Source organism: Lithobates pipiens, unplaced genomic scaffold (genome assembly GCF_037356315.1).
Source record: "Lithobates pipiens isolate NorthernLeopardFrog02 unplaced genomic scaffold, aLitPip1_a1.2 Scaffold_8, whole genome shotgun sequence".
NCBI classification, from domain to species: domain Eukaryota; kingdom Metazoa; phylum Chordata; class Amphibia; order Anura; family Ranidae; genus Lithobates; species Lithobates pipiens.
In genome coordinates, this window is record NW_027507903.1 from 514,495,556 (window position 1) to 514,513,105 (window position 17,550).

At 43.0% G+C, this 17,550-nt stretch overlaps 1 protein-coding gene across 1 annotated transcript in view; it reads left to right on the forward strand.

Annotated features, from left to right (window-relative positions):
• Positions 1-13,815, forward strand: part of TTLL12 (tubulin tyrosine ligase like 12) — a gene marked incomplete in the record, with an annotated part of 43,088 nt that extends 29,273 nt beyond the window's left edge. Inside the window, 6 exon segments of the mRNA XM_077469397.1 lie at positions 217-328; positions 2,505-2,656; positions 4,195-4,276; positions 4,385-4,453; positions 8,939-9,077; positions 13,035-13,815. Coding sequence (XP_077325523.1) covers positions 217-328; positions 2,505-2,656; positions 4,195-4,276; positions 4,385-4,453; positions 8,939-9,077; positions 13,035-13,186 — 706 coding nt within the window.
• Between the last annotated feature and the right edge of the window lie 3,735 nt (positions 13,816-17,550).

The window sequence follows — 17,550 nt, forward strand, 5'->3', positions numbered from 1 at the left end:
TTGCAATGTCTTGTTGTTTTCCCTTTATCCTCTTGAATCTGTACCATTTTTTTATCATTCCACATGGCTGGTAGGACCTTTTTTGATACGCTAGGCATGTTGTGTATAAAAAAGGCCCCAAATCTTCTATCTCTCTTTTACTGGTATTCTCAAGTGGTTTTATATTTTGCCTGTATGGCCTCTAGATTTATGCAGAGTTTGTCATTGTCCCTACAGCGGGGAAGACAACCATTGGATCTGCAAGCCGTGGAACTTGGCCAGGAGCTTGGATACCCACGTCACTACCAGCCTGCCTTACATTATACGCCAGAGAGAGAGCACACCAAAGGTTGGTGCAGTAGAAAGTATTCCGGGGATCCCCTGAGATAAGAATTCCATTAGTCATCTTGCTCCATTGCAAATAATTGTAGGAGGAAATAATCTGACTGGTTGCTGTGGAGAATGATTGTCCAGGGCAACATGATCCATGTGCAGTGTGTTTTGATCTGTTGATTAGCATAACTGAGCTTAAAGAGCTACGGATACATGAACACTGGTTTCAAAAAAAGGCAGGCAGATAATGGACTAGTCACCAGTATTGCCTGTGTTCTCCCTGCAGCTAGCTGATCTGTCCCCATTACTGACTTGCCATGTCTTGGTTCTGCACTGTGTCTTTATGTGATGGCGGCCATCTTGCAAGAGACCAGGCTTTGCTTCCCCATGTCAAAGCTTCCAGCAAGGCAAACTGAGCAGCATAGCAGTGACATCGCCAAATCTTCAAATCTGTTTAGATTAGCAGTTAGAGGAAGCAGTGCCTTGGATCTTACACTGCAGATATACAGCTATGAGGCTGTGGGTACAGAAGTATCTAAGCTCACTCAGCTGTGAGGAATTGCACTGCTATTTTCCCAGGAGGAAGTCAAGATAAAAGGTATATTTGCACGGTACTACTTGGACACGAAATGTTTCCTATAAGATGGCAAATCTTCACTATTTGAGTTTAGCTTCACTTTAAAGCTGATCTCCAGCTTTAGTTTCAATTGAAATAGTAGGTTCAGGCAAAGCTGACCCAGACTAACTATCTCCCTCACTAATGTGCAGCCGCTGGGTGTTCTGTATAAACTGTATGTAGCTGAGGCTACATAAAGTATACTGCACTGTGTTCCAGGTGTGAGATAAGACCTTCCTGTCTTTTATATATGGAACAAAATAGTCGGTCTGAGCGTCCCTCAGCCATTCATAGGCAACTTGTATTCTATCAGTGAATACAAAGCTTCTGATTGGCTGAGTTGGAGATTGACATCATCAGCTCGCCTTGCATTAAAGTAAAAAATGTTTAGGCAGTAGTATTTCCCCCCCCCCCCCCCTATACTTACCTCTTGCCTGAGCTCTCATTTGATGCAGGCCATATTCAGCAGCCCTCTCTCCTCCCTTCCTGGCCTTACAAGCTTTGCTGAGGCAGCGAATGCTATTTGCTCCCATTGCTGTCAATCCCAAGCCATGGATGAGGCAGGGCCCCGCTGTTTGTGTCTATAGATGCAACCAGCAGGGTTCAGGAGTGAGCCTGAACCAGTGTCCCCATAAGAAGTGGCTTTTTAAAAAGAGTTGCCAGGAGCACAGGTGGGGGACCTAAGAAAAGCAGGTTTGGGTCCTCTCTGTGCAATTCCATCGTACAGAGCAGGTAAGTATGAAACTGTTTTGGTATTTATTTATTTTTTTTATTGCATTTGCATGCACTTTTGTATTTAGTACATCTGTTTTGCATGCATAGTTAAAAATGCTGCAAGTACAGTTAGTAAACATACTGCAAGTATTGCGAAATACCAGTTACTCTGCCAGAAATGCAATGAGCTCCTAGCTTTATTTATTACCAGTAGAGAGCACCTTCAATTTATGCAGCGCTTTACACATATCTTGTACATTCACATTAGTCCCTGCCCTCAAGGAGCTTACAATCTCTAATGTCCCTAACTTCAATTTATACACATACTAGGGCCAATTTACACAGGAGTCAATTAATCTACCAGCATGTCTTCCGGGTACCTGGAGGAAACCCACGCAGGCAGTACCTTCAAGCGCGATTCAAACGGGTGACCCTAGTGCTGCTATGGCAAAAGTGCTAACCATTTAGCTACTGTAGCTTTTTGTACTGAGCTGACAATGCTGCCTCTGCTGTATTGTGAACCCAAGCAGCGTTGTCAGACATGCTTAGTTCTCCACTTGTGGACAACAGATCGTAAGGCTAAATAACATGTTATATACAGTATGTCTTGCTGTGTTTGTACCATGGCTTTAAAAAGAAATGCACATTTTTAATGCACAGCGGTTTGTTTTACAAACACATTTAGTGCTCTGTTTGCTTCAGGATGCTGAAGCAAGCAAAATGCTATTTAAGGCAATGATAAATAAGCCCCCTACATTTTTTAGATGTTGTGCATTTTTGTTTTGTGATTTTTGGATTGTTACACAGTAAGATTATGAAAATCCTTTTTAGATGAGAACATTTGTATTTTCTAATTGTTTAGGTTGTATCCAAGTACATTGAGAATCCCGTGCTTTTCCATCGAGATGATGTTGGAATGGTGAAGTTTGACATCCGTTATGTGGTCCTCCTTCGCTCAGTGCGACCGCTCAAGCTATATGTCTATGATGTGTTCTGGCTTCGCTTTGCCAACCGGTAATATTCACGTTTCCACTTTTAACTTTGAAGTTTCCACTATAATCTGCCACTGGCTGTGGCTCAGGTAGTGTGACTGCTGCTGATTTAGAACACTGTTCAGGGGGCTTATCGGACCACTGAAGACCCAGATTATTGTGCAGTTTGTTGAGCAGTAGTTGGCATCTTCAGTGTACTGCCAGTGCTGTATTTTAACCCTAGTGGCAACATACTAGTACTTTAGAAATAAAATAAATAAAAAAAATGTATTACTGTTTATGAAGCTTGATGGGAATATAGTAATAAAATTGAAGGCTTCATTTGGGGTTTAACATTTAACCTCCACGTGCCCTTGATGCTGACATAACCCTAATGTATAAGTTACCTATTTGATGCTGATTTTAATATCAACTTTGTATTCTGTAACTATACAGTTATGCTGTATTTGTATTTAGAAAACAAAGCCCTTTGAAAAAAAGGATATAGTACCCAATAACAAAAATGTAAAACTGTATATTGCAGCTTACCAGTTGTTGGATGTGGTGGCTGTATTATTTTTATTTTTTTCCAGGCTAGGAACCTTTTCAGCAAGCAGAGAACATGCCTGTTGATCCTGCCAGAAATGCAGTGCACTTCCTATGAGTTGAACTAGAAGCTTAAAACAATCTTGTTTTCCTTTTTTACTCTACTAATCTCCCCATCCCCATGGAAAAGAACAAAGGCAGACATGTTTAAAGTCCAGCCAGGGTGGCAATTATGGCCTACAAGGCAAATTACTATTACAGGGCAAAGAGTGAGTGCTGTCACCTTGAACAGGAATGTGTCATTGGCAGGATCACAAGGTGATAATAAAGGCAATGTAAAATGCAGCTATGACATCTAAGGACTAGTACGTTTCAATATATTACATTTTTGGTCTTTGATTTGGAGACGGTTTAAATTACCCCCTTAAAGTGGAACTGAAGTCTGCAGATACCCTTACCAGTGCCGACATCATCTTCTCCTTGGCTTCTCCAATGTTGGGGTGTTCGGCTGTCTGTATTGGCATAACTCCTGCACATGCTCATGGTTCATTTATTCATTCAGGCACAGAGAAAATACATGTAAATAAATGCTGTTGCAATACTTTGTGTACTTGAGGGAATACAACATATAGTCCTTCAGGCTCATGCGTATCGACCCCATTGGATCTTAAAAAAAGATTACAAAGAGGCAGATATGTTTGTTTTATTGAAGAAGAGACATGGGAAGTGTCTTCTGAAACAAAATGCATCTCTGCTTGCAATTGTTTGAGTTTCACTTTTGGTTAATATACCTTATCTGGTGTCTGAAGCATCGACCACCAAAGGCCACCGGTGCTGTGTCAAGGTACAGCAAGAAATATTCTGATGATTCTAGGGTAAAGACAATTGTGTGCAATATATTTCCCTGGCTTATCTGGGCCTCAAGCTTTAGTGATTTTTGCTTTCACTCACAACACTAATAATTGGTGTCCTAGTAATGCCCGACAGAATTTATTTTGATTTTGATTTTTTTTTTTTTTGTCTCATTTCCAACAGACCGTTTACACTTGACGATCTAGATGACTATGAGAAACATTTCACAGTTATGAATTATGCCCCAGGTGTACAGCTAAAGCAGGTATGTAGAATGCTGTAGCTGAAGACTCCCCATTACAATATATATCCAGCTGGGTGAAGTAGTCATCACAATTTGTGACTTTTTTTTCTTTTGCTTGTTTTGTCTTAGGTCCATTGTGATGAATTCATCACCTTGTTTGAGAAGCAGTATCCCGATTATCCCTGGAAATCTACACAGGTGAGTACATAGTCAGGCAAGGTACCAATAGACATGAGATAAAAAAAAAGAGCATAGATCTAGAATACATAGTCCAGTTTTGAGCTGCAGTTCACAACACAGGAAAGGGTTCAGAGGAAAGGCAACTAAGCCAATAGGTGACCTGGAGGACCTATGCTCTGAGAAATGTATTCATCCTTTGAAAAAAGGGAACTAGGAAAATATCACTTTTTGTATAAATATTTAAAGAGATCCTGTCTTCCAATAAGATTAGATTTGTATTTATTTTCTTACATCAGGGGACACAAAATCATAGTAATTACTATGTGGGTTATATCGGTGTATCAGGTGCTGGACACTGGCATGCCCCTTAAGGCGTGAACTTCCCCCATATAACCCCTCTCACTACTGGGAGTCCTCAGTTTTTTTGCCAGTGTCTAAGGTGTTGGGCACGAGTAAGGATGTGTGTACTGAGCTCTACGGGCAGTAATCCCTGATGAGAGCCAGCCATCCTGACCAGATCCGTTCTGATGTCTCCGTAGTGGATTAAATGAAGACACAAGGTTTTGCTTGCGAATGATTTGAGAGCTGGGCCCTGGGATCCAGTACTTTTTGGTAATAAGGCCAATAAAAGTTTACTGGCAGGGTCTTGTTGCAGGTCCAGGATTGTGGGTCAACCTGAGTGTTCCCCGGCTCCTGAAGGTTTCCTTTTAAGGTATCGGAGCCTATTGTGAAGGGCGAAGATTGTGTTTTTTTTTTTTTTTCTGATAAAACCCTGCTGCGAGGATAAGGTAGGGGAGATTTTCTCAGGAATCTCTCCTTCCATGTATTGTGTTGTCATGTCATGTCTATGTGTTTCGCCACTGGGAGCTGTATTGAACACTCACCATTCTGACGCTGCACTCTCCTCTCAGTCTAAGCCAGCTCAGACCCTCAGGTAAGAGAAAGGGGGGGTCTGATCACTTCCTGGGTTTTTTATCTAAGTTTATGCCAGTCAGCTGCCTTATTCTTTTTGAAAAAACAAAGTTTTTTTGGCAGGCCGCGGCCGCTCACTGGAGCGGAGGATTCCCCCCCCCCCCCCGCCATGATGCCGGTGTTCTGGCGGGAGACTCAGCTTCCTTGTTTGAAAGGGAAAAGGGGGGCGTATTCCGTGGGGGGACGTGGCTAAAGGGCGTCAGACGCCAGCCACACATGTAGGAAGTATTTTAAAGCCCTGAAAGAGAAGCTGCTGCCTGGCAGTGGAGAGACAGAGCAGAGTGGTTGCTGGTCAAGTTTGGTGACACATGATTAATAGCAGTTATTTTACTGTACTATAGCCTAGCAAGTGAAACATTCTTTTGCTGGTAGCGCCTCTGCTTTGTACTATAAGCTATGAGTGGCAAAGGGACCAGGAACTCCTCTAACGGGTTAATGGTATACAACAAACTAAAAACCCTTCCAAAAGAATGTTATCCTCCCCTGAGAGGTATACGGCCAGTCAGATGAGCCGTCAAGGGTAGAACACTTCTGTCCCTGTGTATTTCATACAAACAGGTTTTTTCTTCTACCATTTAAAAGATTATTGCTATGATGTTTCTCCATGGTAGGACTTAACCTAGCAGATTCCTATCTAGTCCTCAGGGTCCTTTTGTTGAGGTGCAGGAGGCTGGGGATCAGGTAGATCTTCCCAAATATTTGAAGTTACTTATTTTTCCTCTTCGGAGGATCCTAACAGGGAGGGAGTAGCCTCACAAGTCAGGTGTTTGTCTACTCTCTTAGGCCGCGTACACACGCGGGGACTGTTCGCCCAACTTTGTCCGCTGAACAGTGTTTCGGCGGACAGTCCGCTCGTGTGTGGGCTTCAGCGGACAGTCTGACGAACAAAGTTTTTTGGAAATTCCGTAAAACTGTCCGCTGAAACTTGGTTTGAGCGGACAGTCCGCTCGTGTGTAGGCTTGTTCGTCAAACTAAGTTCCGCGCATGCTCAGAAAGGATTTACACGGCGAAGGTTGCATTGCAGTGTATAGGACGTCGTATTTCTAGTCCCGTCGTACGTGCCGTTCACGTCATCGCGCAAGTTTCAGCGGACTGTTCGTTCGTCGTGTGTGGCCAAGTCCGTCCATGCTAATTTTGAGCGGACTGTCCGCTCAAACTGTTTGACGAACAAAGTTGGGCGAACAGTCCCCGCGTGTGTACGCGGCCTTACTTAACCTTTTTGTTGCCTGCAGCACAGGCTCTTGAGGTATCTACCTCTAATAAGGTTCATTTGAACCTCCCCCACCTGGGGATGTTTTTTCCTATTCATACATAGCTATGTATTCTGAATGGGAACATTTCTATGAAGAAATGTGGGGTTCCAGCTATTCTGCAATCACGTCAGTGAGCAGAGTCTCACATGTCCAGTGGATAATGCACTGATGTTAAAGGATTCAACAAGTTAAGGTTGGATTTTCCTTTTAAAGACAGGATGTCTTTTGCAGTTCTTGCTAAAACTGGATTATCTCAGTCCATTAACCCTTTAACGTCTGCGCCACTATTTTGGTGGAGCACATTTTGAGTTACGCCAATGCATTGGAAAATGTGGACTCCAAGGGGTTAAGGAACAGGTGTGAGATACCTGAAATTTCTGTCTGATCAGCAGGCCCAGCAAGGGGCTGGTGTAGTTGACTCACTGTGTCTCACAGATGCTATGAAGTACTCGATCGTTTAAGCCTTATGACTTATACTTGGACTAGTGCATTCTTGCAGAGGTCTGTGGCTGAAATATTGATCAGCCGAAGCACCATGTGAAACCCTTAGCCAGTCTGTGTCCCTTCCTGGGGTACGGCTATTTAGAGTGGATAAGTACATTCAAAAGGGGTAAAGTTCTCTTTACCAGTAAAAGGAGTTTAAACATGTCTCCTTTAATCATGCAGCCTCTCCTATGCCGGGGGCATCTGCCTTTAGGCAGTTTCAACGGTCTCATTCATCAGGTTCAGGAGAAAGTTCCCAAGGGCAGCACCAGGATCTTGGGGGCAGAGAGCCTATAAAGCAGAATGCTAAGGCCTTCTCCTGAAGGAGCACCCCCACTCGTTTGGGTGAGGGGAAAGGTCCTGCGATTCTTAAGGTCTGGCAGGAACAATGTCAGGAGCAGAGGGATTTCTGCAATTTTTTCTCTAGGTTACGACTAGAGTTCCAAGAGCCCGGATGGCTCAGTCGGCTTTCGATCTGAGGGTCCAGGCTTCGGGTCCCTGTTTGGGTGCTGCCTGTGGGATCCTTGGGGCTGCTGATGCTGCAGTCTTTACGCAAGAGTTTCCGTCTGTTCAGAGAATGTTCCTAAGGTTCCAGGAAAACAAGTCTCTTTCTGGCCTCTGGATCAGCTGTTATCCGAGTCGGTGATATCAGAGATTCCCTTAGTGAACAGGGGGTTCTGGCTCAAACCTTTTTAGGGTTTCAGAGCCAAACAGAGAGGTAAGACCCATTTTAGATCTCAGAGATCTGAATCGGCAGTTAAACATCTGATCCTTTTCATAATTCGATCGGCTGTGTCCATCCTGCAAGGAGGGGAGTTGCATATCTCCATGTGCCAAAGTTTCCCACTTACCAGAAATTTCTGTGGTTTGTAATATTAGATTATTTTTTCAGTTGTGGCTCTGCCATTCGGCTTAGCCACAGCACCACGAGTGGTTTGAAAGATTCTGGCACCTTCTTTAGCCAGGTTAAGGGCTCAAGGCATAACGGTCCTAGCCTATTAGAAGATCTACTTTTAATATATCATTCAGGCTCAGGTCTAAAACCAAAGTCTGATCTCAGCTGTAGATATCTGAAATCTCTAGGTTGGATTCTCAGCATAGGAAGATTCTCCTTAAAACCATCAAGGAGGTTACTTGGGGGCTGGTTGTAGATACCATACAGAAGAAGGTATTCTTACCCCAGGCGTGAATCAGTTCCATTGTAGGTCTAATTCAACTTATCAGGATAATGAAAAATTCCTTCATTCGGCTTCAGGAGATTTTTAGGGGAAATGGTGGCCTCCTTCAAGGCCGTCCCTTACGCGCAGTTTTACTCAAAGACTGCTTCAAGACACCATCTTGTCGGTCTGGAATAAAGAAGATTCAGGCCTTGTTTGTTTCTAATACGCTTGGCTCCCGACATGAGGACTGAGGACTCCCAGTAGTGGGAGGAGTTATATGGGGGAAGTTCTCGCCTTAAGGGGTGTGCCAGTGTCCAGCACCTGATACGCCGATATAACCCACATAGTAATTACTATGGTTCTGTGTCCCCTGATGTACATCAAAGAAAATAATTTTACGGGTAAGCTGATCTAAAAATCCTATTTTTTCAGCCAATCCCCCATCTATTCTTTCATCGTAGTGCCAGTTTTTTTCCAGTAAGATAGCACTGAAGATCCTATGTGTTTTTTTTTTTTTTTTTTTTTTATGTACTCGGACAGAAGTCCATCAAAGGTGCATTGCTTCTTATACAATATGTGTGTTTTAATGCAGACGTTGTTGGGTATTAGTTGTTAATTACATATTACTCCATTAGGATGAAATATTTAAAACCTTCAGGGAGCTTTTCCAAGCTGCATGCTCCAAACCTGCTCCGCTTGGCATCTGCGACTATCCGTTGTCTCGTGCAGTCTACGCCATTGACTTGATGCTAAAGTGGGAAACTGACCAGAAAGGTATGGATTTTTATTATGTTTAGCTCAAATAATAGTAGGACAAAGCAAAAGGAGTATGTCCGTCTTTAACTGCTTCCCGACTGCCTCACGCAGATATACTGCGGCAGAAGGGCACGTACAGGCATATCAACGTACCTGTATGTGGCCCTTTAAGAGGCAGCTTGCAGGCACGCTCCGGGACCCTGATAGGGGGTCCTGCGGTCTCTATGTGCGCAGGGATACCCGTGATGGTCTCAGTGAGGAAGAATGGGGAGGTGCTAAGGTAAACAAGCATCTCCCCGTTCTGCCTAATGACACGGTCACTGACCACCACTCCCTGTAATCGGGAGCGGTGATCAGTGACGTGTCACACACAGCCCCCCACAGTTAGAATCACTCTCTAGGACACACTTAACCCCTACAGCGCCACCTAGTGGTTAAACCCTTCACTGCCAGTCACATTTATACAGCGATCAGTGCAATTAAAAATGCATTGATTACTGTGTAAACATGAATGGTCCCAAAAGTGTCCTATGTGTCCGCCATAATGTCGCAGTCACGATAAAAATCATGGATCGCTGCCATTACTAGTAACAAAAAAATTATCAATAAAAATGCCATAAAACTATCCCTTTATTATGAAGACACTATAACTTTTCCACAAACCAATCAATAAACTCTTCTTGCAATTTTTTTTCTTTTTATCTTTTTTTTTTACCAAAAATATGTAGAAGAATACGTATCGGGCTAAACTGAGGGAAAAAAAATGTATATTTGTGTGTGTGTGTATGTGTGTGTGTGTGTGTATGTATATGTATATATATATATGTATATGTATGTGTGTGTGTATATATATATATATATATATATATATATATATATATATATATATATATATATATATATATATAATATACACATTTATTATAGTAAAAAATAATGCGTTTTTTTTTTTTTTTTTTTTCAAAATTCCCGCTATTTTTTTTATTTATAGCACAAAAAATTAAAAACGCTGAGGTGATCAAATACCACCAAAAAAAGCTCTTTGTTGGGGGGGAGGAAGGATGTCAATTTTGTTTGGGAGCCACGTCGCACGGCCACACAATTGGCTAAAAAAATTGTCTGGAGGCTAACTTTTTTTCTGCAGAAGAAAAAGGGGAAAAAAAAATGGGACCCTAGATATACTCTGCTCCTCTTCAAACCCCTTTCTGTCAGTGCAGGCGTCATGGACCTGCCAAGGAAATGACACTGACGCCTTGAACTGACCTACAATGAATTGCGCTTATGCCATTGCTTCTGTTTGCATCATTAATGGCCACCCAACACCAGAGAAGAGGCACAACAGCAGGGATGCCTAAAAGTTTAAAAATGTTTGCATATTTATGATAAGTTGCTCTAAGGCAGGCATGTCCAAAGTCCTACCCCCATTCCGGTTTTGGACGGTCCGCCTGGTAATGTTAACATGTATATCTTTTGTGGCCCCCAACGAATCCCCAAGCGCCGGGGGCCACAAAAGATAGATATGCTGGCTGCCATGGAGGGGGCGGGTCGAGTGTCGTGCATACAGGATACAGGAGTATTTCCTGTTTACACGGCGTGCTGTGTAAAAGGAAGTCCCGTCTCCTGCGCTGCCATTGGACAACTGTTTTGTCCATCATAGGAGGCGGGACTTTCAATTAAAGAGGCTGTTGATTAAAAACAGGAGTTTCTCCTGTATGTCTGTCGGCGATCATCCCGCCCCCCTCCCTGTCTCCTCCAAGGCTGCAGATAGACATGAATCAGGCTGCACTGATGGCAATGGTGAGGCTGCATTCATGGCAATACGGTGGGGGCTGCAGATGGGAACTGTTTAGGCTGCATTGATGGGCACTGACCCTTATTTTGCTTCACAGTTCTTTATTTAAAATGTAAGATTTTTTTTTTTTTTCCTAAGACTTCCTTTTTAAAGTTGAGGTGTGTGGTATAAGCTGATTGAAAACAGTATATCCAAATAACACACCCAAGCTCATCTATTCACCACACATAGCACAAAGGCAAGAGAATTCTTGTTGGGCCATGTATTAGTGCTCGGACGAACACACTTAGACCGAATTTTAATGGTTTAAAGAATGTCAGGCAAAATGGTCAGCCCTCGTGCATGTTCACTTCATCAAATCTGGCCCTCTTTGAAAAAAGTTTGAACACCCCTGCTCTAAGGTGTTTTCTAAGCAAGTTTCTCATTACTAAGAATAAGTGTTAAAGAAGAATTTCATCCTCCCCAATGCAAATCAGTGATTTCCCCCCCCCCCCCCCACACTTATCTTTGGTGCTATTTTATATACTGGATATTTTTATTTTTTTTTCTATTGAAAGGCTGTGGCGTGCAAAACACACTCAAAAACTTCACCTGGTGCCAAAAAAAATGCACACACATGAGTGAAACACAAAGTGCAACGGGTACACAAGCCCTCTGAAATCAGTGGGCCTTGCCCTGAATCCCCCGGGGAATTTAGGCTCCTGACAGGGACAAGGGTACTTAAAACTTGGTCCATCTGGCCAAAACCAGACGGACCCCTTTCTTTGGAAGGTGTGCCGAAACAGACCCACCTAAGTACTAGGTGAGGCTCCCCCAAAGGGAGACCCCAGAAGAGAGAAGGCAAACTAAGCCAGAAGGCCATGTCCACCCCCTCCCCAGACTTTCAGGACAGGCCCGAGGACCTGTGACCCTACTCATCACACAGTGCAGTGACAAACATAAAAACGTGACAAACACACAAGGAAATTAAATAAAGTGGGCGAGGAATAAGTGGAGAAGGAGAGTGAAAAGGTGGCCATTGTGTAAAACAATGACCAGGCCCTCCGGCCAGGAATAAAAAATTCCTCTGGTCCCAGCCAAAAGGCCCGACCCAAGAGGCAGGTGCTATTGGTGCAGTGACCTTGGTGCCCAAAATCAAAGTGAACCTCACAGTGATTTTTAGGCACCCCTGGACTGCCACTCCAGGGGCACATACTCCATAGGCTTTCAAGACCACCCTGGCCAACAGCCCAGACCACAGCAGCCCCCACTCCAGTCAGGAAGGCATGGAGTTCAGGAAGCCCAGGGAGAGCCTGCCCATCCACAAGCTCTGTCCAGGGCTCTAGAGCTACCCCAATCTAGGCCAGAAGGCCAGAGACCCAATCCTCTGGGTCCAGACCGCATGCAGCACCCATCCTCACCAGGAGCACCCTTCTGGATGGCTCAGACTCAGGCCCCACTGGCACCAGCATGGATGCCCAGATGCTGACCCCATACCGAAACCGCCCTTCCAGGTGCAGTGACACCACTGGATTTGCATCAGCCCTCCCCACACTCGGGAGTGACGTCAGCGCCTCCTCTGGAGATTGATAAGAACAGATACTACACTTGATCTTTGCCAAAAGGCAGATAATATATATACTGGATTACTATACTTAAAAGCCTAGCTGGTCCAGTGTCCTCTTTTCTTGCCCCCTCCGGCTATAGGTGAGGTCCAGTGCCACCATCTTCCTTATAACTTCATGGGAAGTGGGCTGTCTAGTCCTGCTTTTTGCAGCCAACCCATAGTGACGCAGCCCTAGATTTTTTTATGTATACAGACAGAGGTCTGGTGCAGTTTTTGTTTTACTTATTCTATGAATGGATGATTGTAATACTTTTTGGGATAATGACCTCACATATGCCAGGATGCATTACTGTCATTTCATAGAACAATATGTAAACGGTCACGGTTCTGAGTATCTGGCGCTGCCTGTTTACTTCATAGAATGGGGAAGCAATCCCTATTGGGATATGTTGATGGTGGTTTCTGAGGAGGCAGTGGGAGGAGAGTGGAACATCATTCTTTCCTAAGAGAACAGGGGCAGGGGCGGACCGTAATAAAAAATTTTATTTTATTTTTTAAAGGGGGATTAGATTGTTTTTGTAAAAGATTCGCTTTGGATTGACTGTCCTCTTTAACTACTCTGCTTTCTTGTCTCCAGGGAAAAGAATGATGCAGCCTCAGATTTTGGAAGTGAACTTCAATCCAGACTGTGCCCGGGCCTGCAAATACCACCCCACTTTCTTTAATGATATCTTCAGCACCCTCTATTTGGATGAAACACAGAACTGTCATGTGACTGAGATTCTTTAACTCCCAATTGCAAGCTTTTTTTTTTTTTTTTTAAATGAGCTTCCTTGACTTTATACAACCAGTAGCATCTGTATTCAAGCTTCCCTGTCTCTATATGCCATGGTACATATATCAATCCAAGTTCATTTCCAGAGTTAAGGCTGAGTATATATCTAAAATCACCTGTATATTATTATACTGCTATGTAAGTAATACTTCAATTAGTTTTGTACAAATTTGAGGGGGATTTTTGTTCATCTACAGCAGGGATATGCAGTTAGGGGACCTCCAGCTGTTGCCAAACTACAAGTCCCATCAAGCTTCTGCCTCTGGGTGTCATGTTTGTGTCTGTCAGTCTTGCTGTGCCTCATGGGACTTGTAGTTCAGCAACAGCTGGAGGTCCACTAATTACATATCCCTGATCTACAGTGTCTCACAAAAGTGAGTATACCCCTTACATTTTTGTAAATATTTTACCTTTTAATGTGACAACACTGAAGAAATTACACTTTGCTACAATGTAAAGTAGTGAGTGTACAGCTTGTATAACAGTGTAAATTTGCTGTCCCCTCAAAATAAAGCAACACACAGCCATTAATGTGTAAACTGCTGGCAATAAAAGAGTACACCCCTAAGTGAAAATTTCCAAATTGGGCCCAAAGTCTCTATTTTGTGTGGCCACCATTATTTTCCAGCACTGCCTTAACCTTGGTCATGGAGTTCACCAGAGCTTCACAGGTTGCCACTGGAGTCCTCTTCCATGATGACATCACGGAGCTGGTGGATGTTGGAGACCTTGCGCTCCTCCACCTTCCATTTGAGGATGCCCCACAGATGCTCAATAGGGTTTAGCTCTGGAGACATGCTTGGTCAGTCAATCACCTTTTATCAGCTTCTTTAGCAATACAGTGGTCTCCTTGGAGGTGTGTTATCATGTTGGAATACTGCCCTATGGCCCATTTTCCGAAGGGAGGGGATCATGCTCCTGCTTCAGTATGTCACAGTACATGTTGGCATTCATGGTTCCTTCAATGAACTGTAGCTCCCCAGTGTCGGCAGCACTCATGCAGCTCCAGACCATGACACTCCCACCACCATGCTTGACTGTAAGCAAGACACACTTGTCTTTGTACTCCTCACCTGGTTGCCGCCACACACACTTGACACCATCTGAACCAAATAAGTTTATCTTGGTCTCATCAGACCACAGGACATGGGTCCGGTAATACATGTGCTTAGTCTGCTTGTCTTCAGCAAACAGTTTTTTGAGGGCTTTCTTGTGCATCGTCTTTAGAAGAGGCTTCCTTTCTGGGCTAACATCCATGCAGACCAATTTGATGCAGTGTACGGCGTATGATCTGAGCACTGACAGGCTACTCCACCCCTTCAACCTCTGCAGCAATGCTGGCAGCACTCATACATCTATTTCCCTATCTATTGGATATGACGCTGAGCATGTGCACTTAACTTCTTTCGTCGACCATGGCAAGGCTGTATGGTCTTGGCCACCGTGCAGCAGCTCATTTTCAGGGTCTTGGCAATCTTCTTAGAGCCTAGGCCATCTTTGTGTAGAGCAACAATTCTTTTTCTTTTCAGATTCTCAGAGTTCTTTTCCATGAGGTGCCATGTTGACCTTCCAGTGATCAGTATGAGAGTGTAAGAATGATAATACCAAATTTAACACACCTGCTCTCCATTCACACCTGAGACCTTGTAACACAAACGAGACATGATATCGGGGAGGAAAAATTGCTAATTGGGCTCAATTTGGACATTTTCACCTAGGGGTGTACTCACTTTTGTTGCCAGCGGTTTAGACATTAATGCCTGTGTGTTGAGTTATTTAGAGGTGCCAGCAAATTTACACTGTTATACAAGCTGTACACTCACTATTTTACAGCAAAGTGTAATTTCTTCAGTGTTGTCACATGAAAAGATATAATCAAATATTCAAAAGAGGGGTGTACTAACTTTTGTGAGATACTGTAAATATTTCTTTGGTCTCTCCATATGTCATGAAACAGTTGTAATTGACCCCTCTTTTATCTGAGTTAGTGGTTCTTTTGTGAAATGTTATGGGTTTGGATAGTAACAGTGCATGTTCACTAAGGTTTGCCAAAAATAGCAGGAAAAATTGAGTTTCTTTGAAAGTTTGAGAATAAGATCAGACCATTGGTAACTTGGTATTTTAGAATAAGTGCAAGATTGGTATGATATTTAAAGAGGCTTCCCTAGTCCCTCCTGATCCTTTTCAAAGTAAACAAAATCAGACCACCTATTCAGATCATCAGATTCAGAGGTGACTTGCTGCTCTGACTAGGCAGTCACTGGATTTCCATAGCAACAGGTGTGCAGCCTCCATCTGCTTCAATTTGTCCCCTGAATCCTGCACTTGGGATATATTGTGTCCCCTTCTCTTTGTTTTGTATTGGACATAAACTAATTCTGCACTGTGGATTGTGACATAATTTGGCGTTTAAGGGCCACCGTGCCACGGTACATGTACGTGGGATGGTCCTTAAGCGGCTAAAGTGGTTGTAATTCTCTCCTATACCCAGTAAAGTGAATAGCCTCAGCTGATACACAGAGATGAAACAAATCTCCCTATATAAGTTTTACATGTATATCTGCTGTCTTCCCCTTTTCTATATTCTTTGGAAAGTGTAGATCGTGTTAAAAAATCTTTATTCCTGTTTCAGCAGCACATAGGGGTGGGTGTGGAGTCTGGGCTTACACTGTGTGAGAGCTGATTGGAGGAAAGGTGCACACACACCCCTGACTCCACATAGGCAGCAGAGGAATGAAGAAACTTGCAGAGCTGCAGTCTGAATAGACAAGCTCTCTGCTTATCTATCTCTAATCCCCCCCCCACAAACACACACACACACACACACACACACATTTCCAGCTGCTTTTATCTCCGGTGTGTAAAACTTGTCAGAAGAAACTCTCTTGATAACAGAGGAACAGAGCAGCAGAAAGACACGACAACAGAGCTTTGGAGAGAGATAAGTAAACATTACAGATATATGTGCCTAGGTCAGATTTCATGAATGGGGTTTACATCCAAGTTAACACACAACATTTTTCGTTTAGTGTCAACTTAAGTGCAGTAATTAAGTCATATCAACAAATCAGTTCACTGATTGGTTGCTTTGGCTTACTTGACCTCTTCACTGCATTCTTTACTGAATAAGAGTGAATGTGCACTATAGCTACCAATCAGATAGACTTGTTCTGGAAAATGTCAAGTGAGATGCAATTTTATATAAATCTAGAACAAAACCAGTATGGGCCAGCAGCCAGTTCTGGCTTTAGAACTAAAGGCAAAACCTTTTTTTTTTTTTTTTTTTTTTTTTTTTTTTTTTTTTTGTTCCCCTCTTTGGATAGCGTAAGGGTGAGTTTTAACCACTGTTCATTTTTTATTCTATCATGGTCCCACTGGGAAGATTTACCTTTTACTTCCTGTCTCAAGAAATGAGACAAAATCTCTCCAAAGTTAAGGGAATCCCTAGTAGTCACCAGAACTAGTGTCCCAACTGGAATCCCCCTCCTATTACTGTTCTGTTGACAACCAAATATTTTGGGATTTCCTTTCACTCTCTGTGTTAATGGTAAACTGGACAAATAGAGGGAGTGGATCTCCTTAATGGCGGCACAAACAGCACTAAAATCAGATAGGTGTTCTAATCCCCTCTACTCTATCCAAATCTAAAAACAAAAATAAATGTCTTTAGTTATACTTTAAGTAAGACCCTTTTTTTGTATTCCCCAGTGCCACCAATCTGATGAAGCGCTTGAAATATGAACTGTCATAGTTATTTTTAAATTTCACTTGCAATTTTCAGGATAGGCTTAAAGTGAGATTGTGGATGCATAGTAAAGCTAATGCCAGCCCTAAAATGGTACTTTAGTCATTTGCCTTTAGTCAAAAATAAAAAAATTGTTACAAAAAATCAATTTATCCACAACAGTTTGCTACCCAAAACTTCAAACGTACATTGCTTTTGTCTGCGGGATCCGAGAAGAATATAATGGGTAACTCGAATGACCGTGTTCCCAAAGCAAGGCAGAGAGGTAAAGAGTGGTAATCTTGGCAGCCAAGCAGACGCCATCTTTTTATATATGGCCTGGACTGTGATTCATTACAGTCTTGGGTCTGCCATGATGGCGGGGAAGGTGGCTTTCGATTTCCATCATAAGGCTGCAGACAATAAATGCTCTTTACAAAGATGTGAGGTGGAGCACGATGCTGACCACTTCAAGCTGTTGCTTTATGTTGGTGTCTTCTGTTTAGCAACCTCTGCTTATTTGACTTAAATTTTTATACCCAATTCATGGTTTTGGCAAAATAAATGTGTTAATTTTATGGGGTTGATATACTG